Source organism: Betta splendens, chromosome 7 (assembly GCF_900634795.4).
Source record: "Betta splendens chromosome 7, fBetSpl5.4, whole genome shotgun sequence".
NCBI classification, from domain to species: domain Eukaryota; kingdom Metazoa; phylum Chordata; class Actinopteri; order Anabantiformes; family Osphronemidae; genus Betta; species Betta splendens.
In genome coordinates, this window is record NC_040887.2 from 5,364,703 (window position 1) to 5,387,193 (window position 22,491).

The following is a 22,491-nucleotide window of genomic DNA, read 5'->3' on the forward strand; positions in this document are numbered from 1 at the left end:
GCTTCTCCCATTTTATTATGCTACGTCCATGTTACAGCCGACTGGGCTCGCAGCTGTTCCTTCCTAATTCTGCTTAATGCTGCAAATTAAACACAAATCCAGTGAAGTTGAACTAGATCTTTCATTATGAAATGCAGTATTACAGTAATCTCCGCAGCGCAGGACCACAGTGAAACGGCACTTTGCCACCTTTGTGGGGAAAGGGGACTGGGAGGGGAAATGGGGAGTAAAACATCTTCTAAACAGTAATAATGCTTTCATTTACCTGCTCTTGAATCAGAATAAATTAGTTTATGATGATGATGATTCACTAAGTACTATTTAAACGCATTGTGCGTGTTTGTCTTTTGCAGCTGGTTCTGTGAAAACACACGTTCACTCGGACCTTGACTCTGGGAGCTGTTTGTAGGATCCTGTGTGTTGCGTGTGTGTGCGCGCGCACGCGGAGGAGGCGGAGGACGAGGGGGGGAGGGCGCTGTGTCCTGGCATGTGACGGAGGGGAGGAGAGGACAGGAGGGGGGGAGTGAAGCAAAGCCAAGCACGGGCGCAGCTACGAACAACAAGGAGAGAGTCGTGGAGGGATTATCGCTGAACGGTGCTTGTCTGCGTGAGATATGGTGGCGGACAAACGCGCCCGCGCCGTCCGCCCGCCGCAGCGTCGTTGGCTCACGAGCGCCCGGGTCGGTGTGACGCTCCGCTAGTGTTTTCCCGACGTTAGCCGCCGCGGCTAGCTAACCGCCGCCGCTGACTTCACACAACTTGTCAACAGCCGATCGATCCCGGACGGGACTCTGGACTGTTTCCACGGCGTGTTTATCCGGGCGCCCGGCGACCTTTTCGTAGCGTAAAATCCGCCTGAATCAGCAGCACTGTGGGGAGAGGTAAGCTAACTTGGCAACGCGGCTAGCGTTATTTAAAGACGCGCACGGGAATGTGGGTCAGCCACGCTAACAGCTAGTACTACTCGGTCAACATTCAAGGTTAGTAGCCGCGGCTAACTAGCCACGGCAGCTAGCCGCTACCTAGAGTCCTCGACGGCGGAGTGACAGGCTAGCTACGGGACGGACGCCTCGTTAGCGCTGCTTTCACTCCCAGGGAAAAAGTTCGACATTAGCCACTTGTGTAACTTCACCGTGCTTTGATTTCGCCAACGCTCGTATCCAGTTATAGGTCTGTTGGTGACTCGTGTAATTCTCCGTAAACTTAGCAGATGTTCCTAGAACCAGTGTGACAGGTTGTCCCCTGGACGACAAGTCGTAACAGACCATGGCAGCTCTCACTTCGGCTGCTTTCCCCCCCGAAATGTTGTGAAAACACAGTTTCAGACTTTGACCCGCATTGGGACATCATGTACGAACGAGGTTCCTCCCGAAAGCGCGAATAAATGTGTAACAAGCAGACCCACTCTGGGAGTTTGTGAGGACACAGTTGCATTCATAGACGGATTAATCCACTAGGGGGCCCCGGGGCAAATATGTAACCCCCACCCCTAAAGCCCTCCACCCCCACCGCCCGCACAGATCGTTGCAGCCCAGTGTGTACATAGTGCATGTACAGTGTCCCCTTAAAGCACCCACCCAGTACACTGTGCACCCTGCCACGGAACCGAGGTAAACAATAATACAGATGTCTCCGAGCCGGAGTGGAGGCAAAGGTGATTGTTTAGGTCAAGCTTCCCTGGCCCATAGATCTGTGTTACGCGAACGCCACAGAGTAGTTGATTGTGTAAAATTTTCCACTATGTAGTTATGAAAATGTAAAAACAAGACATGTGAGGCATAAGAGAGATGGAAGTGGAAGATTACATTTAGCCAGGAACATTCTTGTCATGGATGTTTTGCTTACATGCTGATGTGACAGCGGCGTTTCTAGACGAGGGTTATGGCTTATCTTGGACATCTTCATGACTTCACATCATCTGTTTTAGGCTGTGTATGCCATAAGAGTTCATTCTTCTGTGGCTGTAATAGAGCTTTAGGTGTAAATCAATACTTGGGCGTCTTAATGGTCTAGGGCCGTTTTGTCTGTGGGACCTGCCATGTAGGTAAACCTGGTTTAGCACGAGCTCAATATAATATAGTTTATACAAAACAGGATGTAATAATTCTGTTCACTGGATCTAATGCCTATTGTGCAGAATAATATACACTTGGAATTTAAATAATTACAAACACACTTTAGATTTAATGATGCTGAATTACCACACTTTATTTACATTTTAATGATGTGCCTACAAGATAAACTTAGATACAGGGGAGCAGTTTGTCATTGTCGCATTGTACAACAAGCTTTGTTGTCAGTTTGACTAGCGGCTGGTCACTTCAAAGCCTTTGTTAACCGCTGGCTTGCAGCATCAAACAGCAAGGTAGATGATGTGTGGACTTTTTAATGCAGGTCACAACAATGATATGGTTATACATGCACTCCACGGTGTCAATTTAATATTGATGATTTAAAACCGATTGTCTTTTTAAATAGTGGAGCTATGATGGAAACGTGACAGAAAGGGAGTCGCTGAGTCAGCTTCAACGGGAACCATGGAGGGGTTTCAGCAACCCGCTGCAGAGCTGCACGAGAGGGTGAACGGCTACTGTCAGCCAAAGTCGCCCCAGGAAGTGGAGAGGGACTCAGGGGGTTCAGACAGCTGTGGTGCCACAAGCGTGTCAGAGCTTACAGACCTGCAAGAGTTGAAGGCCAGGGAGAGCGAGGATGAGGACGATAAGAAGAAGACAACGAAGGATGTGGTCCCTGCCTCCAAAGGCCTTAAAAGGGACCAGAAGAGAAAAGAGAAGGAGAATCTGTGCGAGGAGGAAAACAATCACAGCAAGCAAAACAACAGCGCAGCGTCCAGCTACACCGGTAAACATTTTACAGTTTAGAATCACATTGCTGGTTGAAGAGAGCAGTATGACATCTGTATATTAATTATTATTCCTCATCATTAATATTGATCCTGTGTTTTTTTTTCTTTCATCAGATCTGTCCCATACCTCATCTCCCTCGCTATCGGAACAGCTGCGTCTTGGCCGAGAAGACAATACAGGGGCTGGGATCAGTGTAGAGTGTAAGGTGTGTGGGGACAAGGCCTCTGGGTTCCACTATGGCGTGCATGCCTGTGAGGGTTGCAAGGTTCGTGTCTAGTAGGTCATTAAACTAACTTGGTAATATGACAACATTTGTTAACCTTGGTGTTGCAGGGTTCAAAATGCGTTACTGAAGCATTTGCTTGTTTGTCACTCAGGGCTTTTTCCGGCGAACTGTGCGAATGAAACTGGAATACGAGCGCTGTGAGCGCTCCTGCAAGATCCAGAAGAAGAATCGAAACAAGTGCCAATATTGTCGCTTCCAGAAGTGCCTGTCTTTGGGAATGTCCCATGATGGTGAGAAGGGAAATGTTTTAACAGTTAAACTACACAAGTAAGGGTAATAAAAGTAATGGGTTTTGCTAATGAAAAGGTAATATAATACCTTGGTCCACGCCTTTTTGGTCTATTTAGCGATCAGATATGGACGTATGCCTGAGGCGGAACGGAAGAAGCTGGTGGCAGGCCTGCTTGCAGAGGAGCAGAAACTTGGAAAACCAGGTGGTTCAGACCTCAAGACTTTGGCCAAACAAGTAAACACAGCATACTTGAAGAACCTCAGTATGACCAAGAAAAGGGCCCGAAGTATCCTAATGGGCAAAACTAGCAGCACAGCAGTAAGTAATAAAGTCAAGAAATACATATATTAAGACATATATATATATATATATAATATTAAGAGATATTCTTTTTCTTTGTAGCCATTTGTGATCTATGACGTGGACACTCTCTGGAAGGCAGAAAGTGGTGTGGTTTGGAGCCAGCTAGTTCCAGGTGCTCCCCTGACCAAGGAGATTGGAGTCCACGTGTTCTACCGCTGCCAGTGCACTACGGTGGAGACTGTACGAGAGCTCACCGAATTTGCCAAGTGCATTCCAGGCTTTGTGGACCTCTTTCTCAATGACCAGGTGAGACACCCTGTCTTCTCTGCGTGCTACCAGCGCACGCTTAACAAGGTTTGTATGTAACGGTTTTGGAAGCCACAGATATATAATTGTCCTTGTGCTTTCTGGGCAGGTGACATTACTGAAGTACGGTGTGCACGAGGCTATTTTTGCCATGCTGCCGTCTCTCATGAACAAAGATGGACTGTTGGTGGCTAATGGTAAAGGCTTCGTGACAAGAGAATTTCTGCGCAGCTTAAGAAAGCCCTTCAGTGAGATCATGGAGCCCAAGTTTGAGTTTGCTGTCAAGTTTAATGCGCTTGAGCTGGATGACAGTGACCTGGCCCTGTTTGTTGCTGCCATTATTCTCTGTGGAGGTGAGTGGGGTTTTTTTTGTTTGATTTTTTTACACAGATTGTATGGTAAATTATAGACTGTGGCATCATTACACATGTGGCAAACACTTGGTGGACCCTCACAAGGGTCTTCCTCACATATTACGTACATATTAGGGAGGTTAGCTTTAGCAAAGACACAAATGTGAATGAATACCTACTGCCGGGGTCTCCCAACAGGAAGTCCTTCCTGCTAGGAAGTCTGTGATCCATGTGCAGGTGGTGTCGGGCTCAGACAGCTAACCAGCAAAATGAGCAAATCTCTCAGAAACTAGAAACGGAAGAATGCGTTTCTGTGTTGATCAAAGATGTAAAGGAACTGAGCAAGACCTGCTCTGCAGAGGTGGAATGTGTCATTGCTTATTCAAGACCATTCAGCACTCCAGGTTAGGTTGTTTGCGTTAACCTGACTTTAGCCTAACCTTACATACCTCCCACACCACTTTGAGATTAGGGGAAGAGCATGTAAAAGTAGGATTTACTATGTCCACACCAGTGTCTTTCCTCACTCTGTTCTCCCATCCAAGGAAAAGCTGAACACTTGTAGTAAAGTAAATGTGCTTAAGCTACACAGATAACATACACCATTATTTATTTGGATCTTGGTGGGGCCTGGTGGCAGTCACAGCCTTTGTTCTGCACATGCACTCTTGTAAAAAGCTGATAAGTAACCTGCTTACACGTATGCATAGCGATTTGTGAGAGATTTCCGTGCTCTGTGTTGTTAGTCATACACTGATATCAAGATGGCGCCACGGACGACTGCCTCTGTGTTTTTGTGTGCTCTATTTTGTCTTGTTTTATAATTTAATCCAGTCATCTGCTATAGTTCTGGAGGCTCTTTCTCCAGAGAAGAACTCATGAAGAGAGCTACACCCCCTGTGCACTTATTCCGATCATTTCTCGCTTCTACCATGGATTTACTGGCTATTTTGACCAAGCACGCACATAAGAGAGTGAGGCGCCACAGAAGAAGTGTAAGCTTAAGTGTACTTCTGCGTCTCCACCGGCGCTGATTACACACTTCTCTGCCCGGAACATTCCTCTTTTCTAGACTTTTCTACATCCTGTGTTTTACCGAGACGTGTGTGGATTTCAACTGCACCGAGCAGAGAGACGCACAGAGCTTTGCGGCAAAATAACAGAAGGTGAAATATGTTTCTACATCAACAGCAGCTGGTGCAGCAATGTTGTGTCTCTCATGTTCCCCAGACCTTGAGACCTTCACCATCAACTGCAACCCTTTTTACTCGCCCCATGAGCTCTCCTGATTTTTCCTCGTCTGCGTTTACATCCCACCACAGGGTGGTGCCTGTTTCCCAGCGCTGGCTGATGAGATATCAGCGGGTAGAACGGACAAACCCAGACGCCTTGGTCATTGTCCTGGGAGACTTTAATAAAGCCAACCTCTCATCTGAACGCCCCAAATACAAACAGTTCAGTTCAAACAAAGAACAAGAGGGAGAGAGGGAACGGTACTGGACCGCTGCTACAACACCATCAGCGGTGCTGATCATGTCATCTCACGCGCTGCTTTGGGCCTGTCCACATCATGGTGCACCTGATTCCAGCCTACAGGCAGAAATTAAAACTCTGCAAAGCGTTTGTGAGGACCTGGAAGTGGAAGTGGACCGGTGAAGCTGTGGGGGAACTTTGGGAGTGTCTGGACTGCGCAAACTGGCATGTTTTCAGGTCTGCCACTAACAGCTTGGACGAGTACACAGACACTGTGGTGTCCTACATCAACTTCTGTGAGGACAGCGTCATTACAGCACGCACCAGAGCTACAACAACGATGCTCACAGCTGAGCTCAGACAGCTGAGGTCAGAGAAAGAAGCTGCATTCAAGGAGGTGAGAAAAGCTATATCAGCAGCCCATGGTGAGAGAATGGAACAGCAGTTCTCAGCCAACGACTCTGCCTCTGTCTGGAAAGGGCTCAAGACAGTCACCAGCTACAAGCGTCTGAGTAACATGCGTCTGGCCAATGACCTGAACGCATTCTACTGCCGCTTTAAAAAACAATGGGTCACTCCTAACACCCTCCCTCCTCAGCCATTGTCCAGCAGCAACCCTCCCCCCGGCCCCAACCTGATCAGCCCACACAGCCTCACACCTCAGCGACCCCCAACCCTCACCCCCCTCTCCATCAAAGAGGAAGATGTAAACAGACCCTTTAAATGGCTGAACCCCTGAAAAGCCGCAGGCCCAGACCCCCGTCTCGCCCCCACCCTGAGGCACTGTGCCAACCAGCTGGCTCCAGTGTTTACAGACATTTTCAACCCCTCACTGGAGACGTGGTGCCAGCCTGCTTCAAATCCTCACTCATCATCCCTGTCCCCAAAAAGGTGAGACCCACCAGACTCAATAACTACAGACCCGTGGCCCTGACCTTGTAGTCATGTTTTTCGTATGAGCGCCTCGTCCTTTTCTACCCTAAACAATACAGACCCCTCCTGGACCCCCTGCAGTTCGCCTACAGAGCCAACAGATCTTTAGACAGTGCTGTAAACATGGCTCATCCTCCAGCATCTGGACTCTCCAGGATCCTATACCAAGATACTGTTTGTAGACTTCAGCTCTACCTTCAACACAATTGTTGCATCTCCACTTCAAGATAAACTCCTCCAGCCAAACGTGCCTGACTCCATCTGCAGCTTGTCTCCGAAGTTCCACCTCTCTGTGAAGATGTTGGTGAACTTCTACACTGTCATTATTGAATCCATCTTCACATCCTCCATCACAGTCTGGTTTGCTACGGCCAGAGACAAGGCCAAGCTGCAGCCATCCACTCTGCTGAGAAGGTGATCGGCTGCCACCTCCCGTCTCTCCAGGAGCTTCACATCTCCAGGACCCGGAGACGGGCAGTCAGGATTGTAACCGACCCGTCTCACCCAGGACATGAGGCTCCGGTCCATCAGGACCAGGACCTCACGCCACAAAAAGAGCTTCCTTCTGCTGTCTTTAAAATAGGGAGTGAAACATTCATCATCATCATTCATTAATGAATGCTTGTCAGTGGTGTGGGGTGACTTTAGGGTTTGTGTGGTTCTGTCTAAGGCCTCTTCGGACAGAAACATGCAGTAGTAATTAGCTGAGAGTAGCCTCCATCGCCTGTTTGTCACTTCTGTATATCTGTGACTGTCCTGAACACCAGGGTTTGTCCTTTTTTGAACTAGTTTGTCACTGATTGACGTCACAGCCTCTGTGTACGCTCAGACCGCTGGCTGCAGTCCTGAAAACACTGTAGTCAGAAAAGGTTAACAAGGTAAACACTGCGGCGCTGCTGCATGTTTCATCAGTGTTTGATTACGCTCTGCCCCTTGGTGTCTTCCACAGATCGCCCCGGGCTCATGAACGTGAAGCAGGTGGAGCAGAGTCAGGACAATATTCTGCAGGCCCTGGACCTCCACCTCCAAGCTAATCACTCTGACTCTGTCTACCTCTTCCCCAAGCTGCTGCAGAAGATGGCGGACCTCCGTCAGCTGGTTACTGAGAACGCTCAGCTCGTCCAAAAGATCAAAAAAACTGAGTCGGAGACTTCGCTCCATCCTCTACTACAGGAGATCTATAAAGACATGTACTAGTATTCTTCAGCACAGACTGCTTTCAGCAATACTGTTACAGACTAAATTTACCTTTGTAATAATACACTGCATTCAGTACAAGCACTGTTCCGCATACGGGCGTGGGTTTCAACGTGCAGATGAAGCAAAGTCGTGCGGTAGGGCTAACACAATCAGCAAAGTCTTTACCATGTCAGCATTACCCCATCACAGTAGAGTGTGTGTCTGTGTGTGCGAGAGTGTGTGTGTGATGAGCATCTGGAAACATTTGCTGCGAGTCCTGGCTTCCCACATCGGCCACTTAACTGAGAAAATGACATGTTTTCTCACCAACGCTGCTCCTATTTCATCCTAATAGCAAAGCTGACCCCAGAGCAGCATGTAGAGAGCGCTGCTCCCCGCTCACCTCAGCCGGGTCTCGCTGTAAAGGGAAAGCTTTTCACGTTCACATGCCAACGGCGAAGATGAAGTAGAACAACCTGTCGGTTGTTCCTGTGCAAGTTCCACATGCCAACGCCAGTGTCAGGTGGAGCGATTACGCTGTGACGATGCACAATTTAGGTTTGTTTACAGCTTCATCATCATCATCATCATCAACAACGGTCACTCTCTTTGCCATATGGTTAAATGAACACAAACTGGGCTGGCTCCAGCAGTGTAGAGCTGTGCAATACCTTTTCCATTTGTCCAAGTCCTTCTAGGTTTTGCTCTAAAGCCATCTGCCCCTGTGGGAACCTACAGACGATGCTGCACAGATTCTATGTCTGAAACTGACACTATAAACACGTGACCTGTTAAAGTACAAGGGACAGCATGTTTTTCTTCGGCTGACATGCGGATGAGCTTAGTTTATGCTGAATAATGACGTTTCTAATTATTTGTAATTGTCGATCATATTTCTAAGGGCAAACACAAATTCTCATCTTGTTTTTATGTTTTAACTATATGATTTTTGTATGACATGTCTGCATATTTAGCTTAGGAGGAACCAAATATATTGTCAAGAAAATTACCAAACTTTTACCTAATGAAGAATTTGGATATAAGGCCTTAATAGGAGTTGTCTCAAAACCAACCAGCATATTGTACCATAATTTCAGCATTGGCAAAACTGATGATGGTTAGAAATTAACGTCCAGAAGTGGAGTCATGGGACATTTCTGTGTTCAGAGAGGATATCACCACGGTCCTAGATGATGATTCCTTTTGTGTAACATCTGCTCTGTCTTGCATGGAGAGAAACTGGATGTAACCGCCTTACAATACTGTAGCAAGAACTCATAAATTTCCAAGTGTTTTCTTCCTAATCTGTAGATGTTTTGTCGCTGTACTTGTTCTGAATGGACTTCCTGGTGTCAGCACCGGCGCCCCAGTCCACCTTCAGAGGTCTCCTCCCCGGCTCTTACTCTGTCTCGATCCCTATCTACCTCTGCTGTGTAATCTGTGACATTATTCCACTGTCTCAATTAATCTGACGTGTTTTGTTGGTTTTTTGCCTTAATTCCTTGCTTCTGATACACGTTGCAACACTGACATTGTGGCGTAACCAAGCCAGCAAAGCGCGTGTGGATGGATAAAGCAAGAAAGCATACCAAAAACCTTGATGTAAGCTACCTCTATGCCTGTGAGCGATGGATGGACAGATTTGTTCACACAAACACGTAAAGACTTGAAATCATTTCGTCCTCACAGTTACATGTAACCCAGACCTTAGTTTAGTCTCACCTCACCTATAAACTTTATTATAAATACTCACCCTGGATGCTCGCGGTGTTTATTTCCCTGCTGGCGAAGTGGAGCTGTAGGTGTCGCGCGCAGACGTCCGCGTCGCGTTTCTATTGGCTCGTGCGTGGATTAATTGGCCCACGCGTCGCGGCCAGCTGTTGACTATTTAGACGGCGACGTCGCGTGCGCTCGGCGGCCTGCTGCAAACACAGGGAGGATGAACGCTGCCAGTAACGCGTCGATCTGCTGGTAAGGCGAAGTTTGACACGTGTTACGCGAGGGGCGCGTGGGTCGTCGCGCTTCCTTCTCAGCCGTGATGCTGTTTGGTTGGCGTTTCTTCCAGCGTCGGAAGTTGCGTTTCCTTGTGTTTAGCCTGAGTTTAATGCTGTTTGACCTGGACGCTAACTGCTGCACGTCAGCGTGAGTTGCGCTTCACTTTTGGACTCTTGCGGTAGAATCGCTCTTCACTGGTCACGTGTCTGTCATAACGCTGTTTGTCCCCTGCGTCGGCCCCAATGGGGGGAGCGGGGGGCGCGTGCAGCTCCACGCCAGCGGAGAGCTGCAGTGACGTGCCTTGCTCAAAGTCACACCTGGTGCCCGAGGCGGGGGATCCGAACCGGGGACACGTGTTTCAGCTGCGCCTCTGACGTCATCCCATTGATTTGCGTTGCAGGAATTTCATAAATGGCTCTTGCAGATTTGGTGCCTGTTGCATCTATCGACATGAATATCCAGTTGCACCATCAGCATTAATCTGTAGGTACTTCCAGAAAGGCGGATGCTGGTACGGTGAACGCTGCAGGTAAGGCCGTTCTCTTCCTGCACCCGTAAATGAAAGGCAGCTCCATACAGAACTAATTGCTGCACTCCTGATTCTCATCTGCCAGGTTCCTTCATGTCCTTCAGCCAGTGGCTGATGCAGATGTTGCAGGTAGAAGAAGATCAGTGCCTGTTGTCTCCTCCTCATCCTCCTCCTCCTCCTCCTCGTCGGGTCGTGTCTGGCCTGACAGAAGAGGTTCTGCACCTGCTCTTCCTCAGACCAACCTAATGCCCAGAGGGGTGTGTGGCCCACAGTCACATTCAGGGGTTAATGTCTCTGATCCGACTCTGGCAGCAGATACTGTGGCACAAACTCAAGGTACTACTCGATTCTTCATGCTTTCATTGCTTGTGCTGTAGAAAGTGCAGCGTTTCTCCAACTTGCTTTGCAGATACTGACTCTCCATTAACCGCCTCTGTGGAATCGACCCAGAGCTCCGAGGCTCAGGCAGCTGCCTGCGACGAGCAGGTTTGTGAGAAACGAGGATCCACAACCCCGGACCTCAATCACGACAGGGAGCCGAACTAAATTTAACCCGGGAGTTGTTGACTTGTTTGTGTTCAGGAAACCGCGGCTGGGGCCGCAGAGAGTGGAGCGGCCGCGGCCGCCTCCGGCAGCCGGGCCCCGACGAAGGAAATGGAGGCGTTCCTCCAGAGCAAAGACGTGACCTGCGGCATCTGCATGGAAAAGGTGTACGAGAAGGCGGACCCAAGAAGGCACGTGTTTGGAATCCTGCCGAACTGCAGCCACTCGTTCTGTCTGCTGTGCATCATGACCTGGAGGAAAACCAGGGACCTGGGGCCAGACGTGGTGAAGTAGGTGTCGGCAGTATGTGACTGTGCGAGTGCAGCTTAGGAAGCATCTATGAGCTGACGCTGCTGGTAATGCTCCTGCAGGACCTGCCCACAGTGCAGAGTGAAGTCTGCCTTTTATGTGCCCAACAAATACTGGGTAGAAGGAAAAGCAAAGGAGCGCGTGGTGGCTGCCTTCAAGGAGAAGTGCAGGTACGCTCCAGTTGTGATGGCGGCTGATGACCACAGTGGGGTTTTCTGAGCCCGTCTTTTCTCTTCTAGTAAGAAAAGCTGCACCCACTACACGCGGCACAGATGGTGTCCCTTTAAATCCGACTGCCTCTATCGCCACAATGGACCTGCACGCCCCCCTTCGTTTCTGGTAATGGTCCCGTCATGATGGAACTATGTTAAACTTGTTGCTTTGGCTCAGATTGTTCGCTGTTCACAGTATCGGATGGACGACTCGGACGACTCTGACGACTACGACGGCGTTGACCTCCTTAACTTTTTCATTGCCATGACGCTTCTCGGCGGCAGCGAAGATGACGACGATGACTTTGAGCTCCCCTTTTACCTGACAGAGGAATATGGTTTATGAGCTTCGCTTCTTTTTTTTTTTTTTTTTTTTTTTTTGTCGATGCCTGAAACCAGTGAATGGCGCCTCTATCAGTTTGCCTCAGGGAAGCGTGGCTTTAGTTTGACCTTCTGATCTCTATCAGCAGGCCTCTCAACCATCACAGTACCAACCGTGTTCAGATTGAGTTGAACTGCAGCTGGTAATTTTATGAATTAGTTCTGAAGTGCCTCCTGCAACAACAGAGGGCCCTTCCAGTCACAGAGCTGCCGCTCAGCTCGTTGTGGACCGTCCCAGTCCACAATTGACCCGATCAGAAGCTGCAAGATGCCACTTGACTTTGCCCCCCCCCCCTTTTTTTTTTTTTTCTTTCTATTGTCTGACATCTTGTGACATTTGTTTGGGTTATTGGCTTTAGATGCGGCAGAGCTCATGACTCGGCAGCAGCCTTTGACTTTCACGCCCTGTTCTACAGACTGAAGTTCATGTCATCATGCTGTGATGGATTGTACCCTGACTAGAAATTCAATATTTGTCCTAACAATTTTGTGGTTAATCCATGGCCTCCCAACTGATGGTTTATTACCCTTCTGTGGCCATAGTGCTTCAAATGTGTTAACTTCCTGTTAACCCTTTTTGAGCATTTTAAATTGTTGTGTGGATTGTAATTTTTAATTGTCTGGGGAGGGAAAAAAGTGCTGTACCCCTTCCAAATATTTACTGATGAAATTCCTCCCTCAAGTGGTATGAAGAACTTTTGCCAAGAAAAAAAACATGATTTTATTTCTTTTAAACAAGTTGTACTTGTACACAGAAAATAAAACATTGCTTCACTGAATGCTTTGTGCCGTTCCTTGATGGGTTTACATGTTGCTATAATTAAAGGTGGTACAAGGCCATGTGGGGGGGTGTATACATTTTAAAGTTCATGTGGGCTAAAAACTCTTAAATGCATTCACAGTTAAAGGAATGAAAGTTGATAGTTAACCTCTGTCCCACTAAATGTTTAGATATTAATTCTCTAGTTTGTTGGTTTGCATCAAAAAACCCTAGTTGTACCAGATATTTAATTTTGAAAGGCTTGATGTTGCCTCACAAATGGGGGGGGGGGGGGGGTAATTGAAACAGTTAAACAGTTCCTAAAAGCAAAGTCCAGGCAGGAATAAAGTGATGCCTTGGTGGAATGAGGAATGTAGAGAGGCAGTAAAGGAGACAAATAAAGCTTTCAAGAAAGTAAAAAGTATGCCTAACTTCCAGCACTTAATTGAGTTTAAACAGGCCCAAAAAGCAATGTTGCAGAAAGTCACAAGAGCAACAAAAAGGAAGTAATGGAGGGAGAGACACACAGGTGGGTGAAGTGTGGTGAATGATTGAGAGAATGGGGGTTGTTTTTCCAACGCTTAAAGAAAGCGATAGAATTGTGACCACAAGTTTGGAGAAAGCAGAAGTGATGAAGAACTGCCCATTCATCTGGTAGATGGGAGAAAACAGGTAATGAAAGACAGGTAATGTAATTCCCAAGGGGGGGGGTGGCGGCTTTTATAGTATGTTGAGGAACCTAAGTGAGGTAGGGCTTGAGAGGTTGTTAGAGTTGTTCAACAGGGTGCGGTGTGAGGGTAAAGTGCCAGGAGAGTGAAGAGGCAGTTATCATTCCAATTAGGAAACCAGGAAAGGATGCAAGTGATCCAGGAAACTATAGGCCAATAGCATTAACTTCAAGTGTGTGTAAGCTAATGGAGAGAATGGAAAAATATTGCGATATAAGCTGGAAAAAGATCATTTGTTTACTGAGTTCCAGAGTGGCTTTAGGAAAAGGAGAAGCTCTATAGACCCAGTTGTCTGTCTGGCGGATGATATTAGGAAGGTGCAGGTAGACAGAGAAGCTGTGGTAGCAGTGTTTTTTGATGTAGAAAAAGCATTTGACATGTTGCATAATATAGGGAGCACGTGGAGCATGTGAAAGATAAATGTATGAAAGTGGTGAATGTAATAAGGTCAAGTATGCGGTAGCAGGAGTGAAAGAAGTGTGCGTGAGGAGTGTTTAGGAAGCGGGGGGAGGGGGAGAGGCCCTGTTTAAGTTTTTAAATGTCACTGGGTTGGAGAAAAGAATTTGAGGGTGGTAGAAGTCGCCAGGTGGCGGTAGTGCAACACTGAGGATGCACGCTGACGTTAAACCCTAAAGAAGAAGAAGAAGAAGTAAGCGAAGAAGAAATGTTAGCGCGCGAGCCCGGAGCATCTGTGTCACACCGGGACTGGTGATCACCTGTTCCGCTATGTTGCTGAGCCGCCTCGACGGCCCGGTGAAGCTGCTGGTCCGGGCCCTGATGTGCGGAGCCTCCGGTGCGTCCCGAGCTCTGAGCGTCTTCCGCCGGCAGCACCGAGCCAACCCCGACGTGTCGCTGTGTGGCTTCATACAAACACTCTGCGAGGACGCGGTCGCCTGTGACGCCGGCCCACTGACTGTGTGAGTGGGAGTACACGCGTGTTGCTATAGAAACGCTTGATGGAGGCTTGTTCACAGACGAGAGGTTGCACTTTTCAAAACCTATATTGAAAATCCATTTTTGATTAAAATCATGCCAAACAGAAACAAACTAATTATTTTGCTCGCAATTGTTTATTTAAAAGAAACAGTAAATCGTATTATTTAGGTCTCTCAAATTATTTTTTTGACATTTTTTGTATATTTACTTAAACGATGAAATGCCAAAGTAGTTTCCGATTAGTTTTCTCTTTACTTTAATTATTTCAGCTCATTGCTTTATCTCTCACACATTGCTTTGCTCCTTTTTCAGCAAACCCTTGGTCTGCCTGTTTCCAGCGCTGTTTAAGCAGAACCTGCTGTCCTTCATCCACCTGGCCAGCCCTCTTCTTCCTCAAGCCTCTGTCCTTCACCTGCTAAAATGCCTCAGTCACGACCCTCATCCCAACCCCTGGGTCACCTCTCTGAGCAGACAGCTGGAGCGGAGCCTGGGGTTGTTCCACGAGGAGCCTCTGTACAGCTCTCAGTGTGGCGAGAGGCTCCAGGAGCTGTCGCAGCGTCTGCGTGGTTTTGGTGCCAGCGGAGGGTGGACGTGCTTCACCGAACACACGGTAGAATCCACAGCTCAGGGTGCGTCGGGTTTGCTAGAGTTGAGCACGCAGAGGAAGAGGAAAGGTGATTTTGACTTGGACCCAGATGGAGAAGAAATGGGACAGCAGAGTAAGCGGGTGAAGGTAGAGGTCTGTGGTGGTGAGCCTGTTGAGGCGGAAGAAAGCGGCGCGCGTGAGAAGGAGCCGGAACTGTTCGAAAAAAACGTCTGCAGAAGTCCTGCAGAAGAGCTGCAGCCACCGATAGCCAGTACGTGTGATGATCTGCCTGAACACATAAAGGTAGAGTCTGTCTCGGCTACACTGTAACTCATCATCCACCTTTACAGTATGATTTGATTTATTCCAACGTTTAAGATCTCTATGTTTAATCAGGTCTCCGTTCTTCACATAAAAGAGTTATTGGAAAGCCAGACAGAGGTGAGGCCAACCTGCACAGTGAACACAGGCTCGAAGAGGTTCAGAACTACAGTAACCATTACTTTGTTGTGTTTTCAGTGGGAGCAGAGCAGCACAGATATGTTCAAAGTGCTGAATGACTGTGACCCTGCCCAAGTATGTCCACATTATGCTGTTCCTTACTTTTATATTTCCCTGCAGTATCATGCAACCTGTTGTACCTCATAGTGACTTTTCCAGCATCAGTTTCTCATACAAATCTCCCCTTCCCTTGTGAAGGTGGACCTGTTGTGTAGCACACTCAGGTTTTCAGAATTACCAGAGCACACTCTGCCTATACTGTGCAGCGGCGTGTTGGCTCTCACTCCAGACCTCAGCTTCAGCACGGCAGCGACAGTCATCAGAAGCCTCCTGCTGGAGAAGGTGCATCATCGAAAATGCTACAGACACAAACTGTGACTCTGCGTTTGCGTAACGCTAAGGGGATTTTCTGGTACTACTCGTGCAGGTCCGATCCCTCTCCGAATCGGCCTCCAGATGTCTGGTCAGCACAGCGTCGTCACTGTGTAGCCGCTATCCCAGGCCAATGTGCCACGCTCTAATTGGACCAGTTATAGAGGACGTGAACATAGGTGAGCACTGTCACTGTTGTCTGTTTGTACTGAGATTCGAGTCAGTGAGTAGGTGATCAGTCATATGTGGTAGAGTCAGCATCCTGCTTCAAGTGCACATAAGTAGCGCAGGTGCTTTGATGTTGGGGCCTAAACGGATGTTTGCTTGACCCTTTGTTCTGACTTCAGTTGTGCTTTAAACGTTGCTTTTGTTTTCAGGCAATGCACAGGTTGAGCTGCTGAAAAGACTAATAGAAGACTGCCTGGATTCCTACTACAGACTACTGGTGTTTCAGTAAGGCTACATTTATTTAATTGGTATAAACTAGTCACATTGTTTGAGACTTTTACCATATTTGTTTTCCAGAATGACACTGAGAGTTAAATGGAGTGAAGCCATGCTCTCTATTATCCACAGCTTGCTAGACTCCAAGGTGAGAAGAGTGTTTATTCATGGGAAAGGTGCTGCACTTAGTGATAATATCCAATGTTATTGAGATGACTGTTTCTCTTTTCAGCCTGACTTGAATGAAGAGCTTTTCACACAGTTTATTGAACATCTTGCCAGTCAGGGCTCTCAATTCACAAAGTCTATGAAGTTTGCAAAGATGATGCTGACAGTTCTCACTAAGTATACCAGCAATGTAAGTCCTTTACCACTTTTAAGGAAGCGAATCACAAAGTAGTGGGTGTAATAAAATTAAATAAATTGTATGTTTTTATTTGTCTTTCCAGGTAAATACTGCACACAAACACACCTTGAATGGCTGCCTGGTCTTAAATGAAACCTTCCTCAAAAAGTCTCTTCAATCTGCTTTGAAAAGAGTCACAAACAAATAAACTACCGCAATCTCAAGGCTCCATCAAAAGCATTTGCAGCAGTGTACTTGATGTAATACATTGTGTGTAAAACATGAACTGCCGAGCGGAGCAAGCATTGTCAGTGTTTAATAAGCTACAGTATTTATCAGAAAATTGTTGTAAAGATGATTTTATATAATAGTTGTATTGTCAAAAGTTGTCATAAATACCTAAATGTTTTAGGTAACAGTTAATTACCTGATATTTGTTCATAATTAATTAATAAATAATTATACTTTTTTTTCCAGAATTAATAATTTGTTTTTTATTCCACTAAGCAGCGGTGTGTAGTTCAAGGTGAATGCTCTGTCATACATATAAACGATTAAATCTGAAGCTTTTCTACCTAAAGCTATTTTGCTTTAATTGTTATTTCTTGTATTATCATGACAAATCTTTTAAATTAAGCCATAGGAATTTAATTTTTTTTATTTCACTGAATAAAACCATTTATTTTAGGCTTTTGATACAGCAGTTTTATAGGGCATATATTTTACATTCTTCAAAACTAAATATAATTATTTACTAATGCTACAATTTTCCAAAAATGTCCTATAATATTCCACCCACGTTTAAAGCATCATTGGCACTAATCACAATTACTCTTGGAAATCAATTTTCCTTATTACCTTATTTGCAGTGTATTGGCTTTCGTCCCTCTGTACGATATAGATACATTATATTTGTAAAGTGACGGGAAATTTTAATTACTTGTATGTAATTTTATGTACGATATAACGTTTCACGTTAGACGACGGCTGATGACGTCACTGTGGTCGCCCTTATTTGCCGTCAGTTCCCGTCGTTCTTCCTTTTCAGCGTAGCGAGGCGAGAGGAAGAGCCGCTAAAATGAGGTTAGCGTCGCATGACATTAGTTATACCTAAAATAAGTCGTTTTTTCATTGAAGCGAACTTGTATCATGCGCTTAGTAGTTTGCGTTAATGAAGGTCTTTCTTGCGTGTGACGGGTTTAGTATCGTAGTCCGTTTTTTGTCATTCTGATGTGTTGAGGCTATTTGCTACATACGGTGCTGGTTCATCCGAAGCAAACGTAATCCGTAGTCATCCATAAAGTTTTAGTACATATTCATTCCTTATTCAACGGTGCATGTGTGGAAACACTCCTGTTGTAAACGTTGAACTTAAAATTGGTCATATTTTGTGCGCATTCTGTTACGATATATTGTGCTTTGAGACGCTGCTTTTGGACAGGCAGTAAAACGGACCTCTGGTAATTCAGTGCTGATATTCTTCGTGTGCTTCTTTACAGTAAGGTCTCCAGGGACACACTATATGAAGCAGTGAAGGAGGTCCTTCAGGGCTCTAAGACCAAGCGAAGGAAGTAAGTTCATATCAAGAAACATGCAGTTGTTGGACCTAAAGATTTAAACGTTTCATAATAAATAATAGTGTGATCTGTGTTTTGAAGGTTTGTTGAGAGTGTGGAGCTGCAGATCAGCTTGAAAAACTATGATCCCCAGAAGGATAAGCGTTTCTCCGGCACCGTCAGGTTCGACCTTTTATTGTCTCACCCAACCTTTTCCCTGTGCGCTACCAGCCCTGCCTGATCATGAAAACCTACTTTGTTATGGAACCCAAAGGCTAAATGAGCCGAACACTAGTCCAGGCAGGCCAGGGGCGCACATGGAGAAGTACTCTGGGTAGTCTGACTGAGCCAACGGCCTCGGCTAAGGGCGAAGCAGACGGACCCCTACCCTGGGTCTTAAAACATGAGGGGAGGCTTTGAGGGGCTGAGCTGTCAAGTTCTAAACCTTAAGCCGACCAGTTAGCGTTTTATTAAGAGGTCGGCTGGACACGACTGTGGTGGTATGGGTAAGAATTTCTCTACTAAACACTACAATTGACATGATGTCACTTGAGATTGGTAGTGTTAAGTCAAGGTGCACATGTAATGTAAAAGTACTTTTATTAAACAGTATCATAGTAACTAGACTATACAGGTGCTTAATTGCTGTTATAAACTACGTACTACTCTGTGCATATAGAGTAGGGCAGTGATAAGCAAGGAGCCTGAATAAGGTAGAGAGATCCTGTCATTGTACAGGACAGTACTCCTGAGGCCTTTCATAACTATAGCCTGCCTTAGTACCAACTGACCTGTGCAACTTCAATACACAGGCTGAAGACTCTGCCAAGGCCCAAGTTCTCTGTCTGCGTTCTGGGAGACCAGCAGCACTGTGATGAGGCCAAAGCTGCTGAAATGCCACACATGGACATTGAGGCTCTCAAGAAGCTCAACAAAAACAAAAAGCTTGTCAAGAAGCTGGGTACGAAAGAGAACCATAACCCACAACAGACTTTTTAGCTGTGAATTAAATGATTTTAAATCCTCTTTCTGTTCTTTTTGCAGCCAAGAAGTATGATGCCTTCCTGGCTTCAGAGTCTCTGATCAAGCAGATTCCTCGTATCCTGGGTCCTGGGCTTAACAAGGCTGGCAAATTCCCCTCTCTGCTCACTCACAACGAGAACCTGAACACCAAGGTGGACGAAGTCAAATCCACCATCAAATTCCAAATGAAGAAGGTACGTTCAGATGGACAGATGGATCTTGTCTGCATCCACATGTAGTCACGTGAGGGGAAATTAACACATTGGGCTGTAGATGTTAATCATGCAAACTCTTGGTGTAAAACACAACTGTTCGTACTGTTGGTCTGTTACAACCGAAGACCCTGATGTTTACGGTGTGTTGTAGGTGCTGTGTCTGGCCGTGGCTGTGGGACATGTCAAGATGACTGAGGATGAGCTTGTCTACAACATCCACCTCGCTGTCAACTTCTTGGTGTCTTTGCTGAAGAAGAACTGGCAGAATGTGCGTGCCCTCTACATCAAGAGCACCATGGGCAAACCTCAGCGCCTCTATTAAACCAGTTTTTCTACTAATAAAATGTGGAGATCCTCCAAAGATGACTGTGGTTTTTATTTCATAAAGTGGAAGTGGGTTACATTTCAAACCTCAAGTGGTAGTTGTAATTGCACAAATCTGAATCGAAAGTGTAAAGTAACTGGCACTACTTGTGCTGTACATAACAGGAGCAGTTATGTTGATGGGAACAAGCTGCACTGTTCAGTGTCTACAATAAAATGGGTCACATTTGTTTGAATATTTGAGCTGGGACTTTGTTGGATGTTTCACCAATTTGTTTAAGGTCCAGGCAACAGTTCTATGTAGTTACAGATAGGGCCACATTTTCCCATGAGCCTCTGCTCCGGTCTCACGGTGGATCTCTTAATGAGATTACCTATTTTCAGTCCTGGAGTATGACTGAGGCACAAAATGAAGCAAATGCAGGATGGGAGCTTGTGAAAATTGATTTGCAGGTTTAGCAAGTTGAGGATTTGAATACATTTTCATAGAAAGTATTTGACTGTGATGCAGCGATGAGCACTGAGGTACGTCCAACAAACAACCAGTTGTGCTGCCCGTTCTCTCCTTATGGAATGACTCCAACGGCCGGTGAGCAAGGAAATGTTTCTGAACCTCTTTCAGCCTGATGCAGACGCCGACGGCCTGTCCGTCATGCCGTGCAGTGAGGGCAGTGAGGAAGGTAACGCCTTGAGAACGTACACGCGGAGATCTGAACGTTGAGTCCGTGAGTTAATTAGACTTTGCTTTTAAAACAGAGGCGAGTGAAGAGGAGCTGCCCATCACAAGCTGGAATGAGCTGTCCATCATAGAGCGCGTCGGTCTCAGCAGGTACAACAGGTGACTCGTCGTCCTTCAGGTCATCGTTTATTTCATTTAACTTCTCATTAAGCATTTTGTTCTTTTTGACAGCGAGGAGATGTCAGAAAAAGACTTGGAGGTAAACTTTTGAGCTGTTTGAGCAATGTTTAACTCAGACACTATTCTAAGCATAATGTGCGCCTTGGCGTGTCTCAGTCGGCCTTCTCCCAGATCGCCCTGGCCTTCCGCTCCGACCAGTACACCCTGAAGCAGAGGCTGCAGGCGGAGGAGCACGCCCGCAACCTGGCCGAGGAGAACATCCAGCTGGAGCTGACCAGAGGACGCGAGACCCTGGAGGTGCTGGCGACCGCGGTCCTCCTCACACGAGACGCCGGAATGCTGTCTCACGCCGCGTGTGTTTGTGTGTTCTAGACACTGAAGGGCCTGTGTTTGGACAGCAAGCGCAGTAAGATCCTGCAGAGGCTGCAGCTGTCCCTGGACATCCTCAGTGGGACTGTGGAGCGGATTTCCAACACGGCCGAGGTGCTCGGGGCCGTGCACCAGGTGACCTCAGGCCCCTGTGCTCCGGTGTTACGTAGGTCGGCTCCGGTAGTGACGGGTGATGTCACCCCCAGGAGGCCCGGGTGAGTCGGGCGGTGGAGCTCATGGTGGCTCACGTTGAGAACCTGAAGCGGCGACTTGACCGTAGCGCGGCGGCGCTGACGGACGCCAAGACGCTGCTGCAGCAGCAGGAGTCCAGCAGCCACGGCGCCGACCCGGGGACGTCGTCAGGTTCTCTGTCCTCTCAGCTGTGCTCCCTGCTGCTCGTCTCGTTCTGATGATGGGCACTCATATTATGCTATCGGTTGCAGGGTCGGAGGTGACGGAGGAGAAGGCCAAAGGCCTCGCCCAGGTATGCAGACGTTGCAGCATCTCATGACTGTATGATGTGATAAGCTGGTCACCGCTGTGATCTGTCTGTGTCTTCCTCTCACCCTGAGCTCTAATAGAACTCACTTCGTCGTCGGGTCAGTATTATAATCATTTCCAGTCACACCCAGGTACAGACGTCCTCCTCGGTGCACGCTAGCTTTTCACTTAGACAAAAAAAAAATCTTGTTGTGTGCTTTTTATTTATTCAGGACAAGAAGAAATCAGACGGCACAAAAGAGGAAGGGTCGCCCATCAAGTCCCCCGGAGCCTGCACGCCGTCGCCCCCGAGCCCTGAGCCCAGCGGCTCAGCTGACGACAGGTCGACCAAGGCTCTAGCGTTTATGCCGTATGCATGGGTCGAAGCTGAGTGACCTGATTTCTATTACTTTTACTGTCAGGACACTTGATCCAGAGGAAACGTCGGATCCTCCAGAAGCAGCTGCGCAGCTTCCCGCTGTCACTAGTCCCTCACACGGCAACACAGAGCGACTCTCATCAGGCAAAAAGTGCAAAGACAAGACACCAAACAAAAGGTAAAAGTTTAAATCATCCACCAAAAAGCAATGAGGCTGATTAAAAACACTTTTACTGTCTAATATGTGAATAAAATGCTAAAGGCTCTTGAATATCTTCATGCTGTGTCTTTTTTTTTCTGTGTGACTAGTGAATCTCTGACTGATGCACATCACACTGTGTCTCTTTATTACAGCCCTAATAAAAAGTCAGACGTGGATAAAAAGAAGAACCCTCCGAGGACGCCGGCGAACGCGTAAGCGGCTGAATGTTCTGGGAGCTTCTCTTGTGCTTGTTTGATGGCGGCGTCCCAGACTCACTCACAGCGACTCTCTGCAGGTGCGGCTCTTTGTGGAGACGACGTCCTCTGCTCCAGTGGCTGCACTGCTGCCGCTGGCTGCTGCTCGGCGTCTACCTGCTCATCGTTCTGGCCGCTGTCACACTGATCTGCTATTTGTGGAAGCCTAGTGATGAAGCGCTCAAGCTTTGATCTGGTTGTTTATGCTACAAAATGTCTGGAAACGCGTTGTATTTGAATAGAAGACATTTTAATGGTC

The 22,491-nt window shown here is 47.1% G+C and overlaps 5 protein-coding genes across 10 annotated transcripts; all 5 read left to right on the plus strand.

Annotated features, from left to right (window-relative positions):
• The first annotated feature begins 500 nt into the window (after positions 1–500).
• On the plus strand, positions 501–9,681 carry ppardb (peroxisome proliferator-activated receptor delta b). Of its 2 annotated transcripts, XM_029156009.3 has the most exons (9): positions 501–881; positions 2,479–2,859; positions 2,978–3,129; positions 3,242–3,380; positions 3,498–3,700; positions 3,785–3,991; positions 4,101–4,344; positions 7,700–7,728; positions 7,816–9,681. In XM_029156009.3, the coding sequence occupies exons 2-9, from the start codon at positions 2,538–2,540 to the stop codon at positions 7,945–7,947; spliced, it is 1,428 nt and encodes a 475-aa protein (XP_029011842.1). In that variant the 5' UTR covers positions 501–881; positions 2,479–2,537; the 3' UTR covers positions 7,948–9,681. The 2 variants fall into 2 exon arrangements, with proteins under 2 accessions (XP_029011842.1, XP_029011841.1); XM_029156008.3 differs by having other exon boundaries at positions 502–881; positions 7,700–9,681.
• Positions 9,682–9,747: 66 nt separating this feature from the next.
• On the plus strand, positions 9,748–12,677 carry mkrn4 (makorin, ring finger protein, 4). The gene is made up of 8 exons (XM_029156010.2): positions 9,748–9,900; positions 10,325–10,453; positions 10,539–10,789; positions 10,863–10,939; positions 11,036–11,286; positions 11,368–11,475; positions 11,545–11,644; positions 11,714–12,677. Exons 1-8 carry the CDS (start codon positions 9,869–9,871, stop codon positions 11,861–11,863), a joined length of 1,098 nt encoding a protein of 365 aa, XP_029011843.1. The 5' UTR covers positions 9,748–9,868; the 3' UTR covers positions 11,864–12,677.
• Positions 12,678–13,840: 1,163 nt separating this feature from the next.
• On the plus strand, positions 13,841–17,155 carry fance (FA complementation group E). Its single transcript, XM_029157520.3, has 11 exons — positions 13,841–13,845; positions 14,022–14,303; positions 14,635–15,211; positions 15,305–15,349; positions 15,428–15,484; positions 15,608–15,751; positions 15,837–15,960; positions 16,159–16,234; positions 16,307–16,373; positions 16,458–16,583; positions 16,675–17,155. Exons 1-11 carry the CDS (start codon positions 13,841–13,843, stop codon positions 16,777–16,779), a joined length of 1,608 nt encoding a protein of 535 aa, XP_029013353.2. The 3' UTR covers positions 16,780–17,155.
• Positions 17,156–17,531: 376 nt separating this feature from the next.
• Positions 17,532–19,726, plus strand: rpl10a (ribosomal protein L10a). The gene is made up of 6 exons (XM_029157385.3): positions 17,532–17,654; positions 18,071–18,142; positions 18,230–18,310; positions 18,940–19,088; positions 19,172–19,344; positions 19,517–19,726. The coding sequence occupies exons 1-6, from the start codon at positions 17,650–17,652 to the stop codon at positions 19,685–19,687; spliced, it is 651 nt and encodes a 216-aa protein (XP_029013218.1). The 5' UTR covers positions 17,532–17,649; the 3' UTR covers positions 19,688–19,726.
• Positions 19,727–19,874: 148 nt separating this feature from the next.
• Positions 19,875–22,490, plus strand: si:ch211-163l21.11 (inositol 1,4,5-triphosphate receptor associated 2). Of its 5 annotated transcripts, XM_029157523.3 has the most exons (13): positions 19,875–20,214; positions 20,312–20,369; positions 20,446–20,527; positions 20,600–20,627; positions 20,705–20,845; positions 20,921–21,052; positions 21,124–21,280; positions 21,361–21,401; positions 21,499–21,549; positions 21,631–21,740; positions 21,820–21,954; positions 22,131–22,190; positions 22,274–22,490. In XM_029157523.3, exons 1-13 carry the CDS (start codon positions 20,203–20,205, stop codon positions 22,422–22,424), a joined length of 1,158 nt encoding a protein of 385 aa, XP_029013356.1. In that variant the 5' UTR covers positions 19,875–20,202; the 3' UTR covers positions 22,425–22,490. The 5 variants fall into 5 exon arrangements, with proteins under 5 accessions (XP_029013356.1, XP_029013354.1, XP_040927543.1 ...); XM_029157521.3 differs by lacking the exon at positions 19,875–20,214 and having other exon boundaries at positions 20,222–20,369; XM_041071609.2 differs by lacking the exon at positions 19,875–20,214 and having other exon boundaries at positions 20,222–20,369; positions 21,499–21,516.
• Position 22,491: the final 1 nt, after the last annotated feature.

Coding starts and splice junctions, on each gene's coding strand:
- fance (XM_029157520.3), top strand. Junction 15,350..15,427: donor TATTGGAAAGCCAGACAGAG/GTGAGGCCAACC, acceptor TTGTGTTTTCAG/TGGGAGCAGAGCAGCACAGA. Junction 16,235..16,306: donor TACAGACTACTGGTGTTTCA/GTAAGGCTACAT, acceptor TTTGTTTTCCAG/AATGACACTGAGAGTTAAAT.
- rpl10a (XM_029157385.3), top strand. Junction 18,143..18,229: donor TCTAAGACCAAGCGAAGGAA/GTAAGTTCATAT, acceptor TGTGTTTTGAAG/GTTTGTTGAGAGTGTGGAGC. Junction 19,345..19,516: donor TCAAATTCCAAATGAAGAAG/GTACGTTCAGAT, acceptor GGTGTGTTGTAG/GTGCTGTGTCTGGCCGTGGC.
- si:ch211-163l21.11 (XM_029157521.3), top strand. CDS start 20,291: ATGTTTCTGAACCTCTTTCAGCCTGATGCAGACGCCGACGGCCTGTCC. Junction 20,370..20,445: donor CAGTGAGGGCAGTGAGGAAG/GTAACGCCTTGA, acceptor CTTTTAAAACAG/AGGCGAGTGAAGAGGAGCTG. Junction 21,550..21,630: donor TCATTTCCAGTCACACCCAG/GTACAGACGTCC, acceptor TTATTTATTCAG/GACAAGAAGAAATCAGACGG.
- mkrn4 (XM_029156010.2), top strand. CDS start 9,869: ATGAACGCTGCCAGTAACGCGTCGATCTGCTG. Junction 10,454..10,538: donor TGGTACGGTGAACGCTGCAG/GTAAGGCCGTTC, acceptor CTCATCTGCCAG/GTTCCTTCATGTCCTTCAGC. Junction 10,940..11,035: donor CAGCTGCCTGCGACGAGCAG/GTTTGTGAGAAA, acceptor GTTTGTGTTCAG/GAAACCGCGGCTGGGGCCGC.
- ppardb (XM_029156008.3), top strand. CDS start 2,538: ATGGAGGGGTTTCAGCAACCCGCTGCAGAGCTGCACGAGAGGGTGAAC. Junction 3,130..3,241: donor ATGCCTGTGAGGGTTGCAAG/GTTCGTGTCTAG, acceptor TTTGTCACTCAG/GGCTTTTTCCGGCGAACTGT. Junction 3,992..4,100: donor ACCTCTTTCTCAATGACCAG/GTGAGACACCCT, acceptor CTTTCTGGGCAG/GTGACATTACTGAAGTACGG.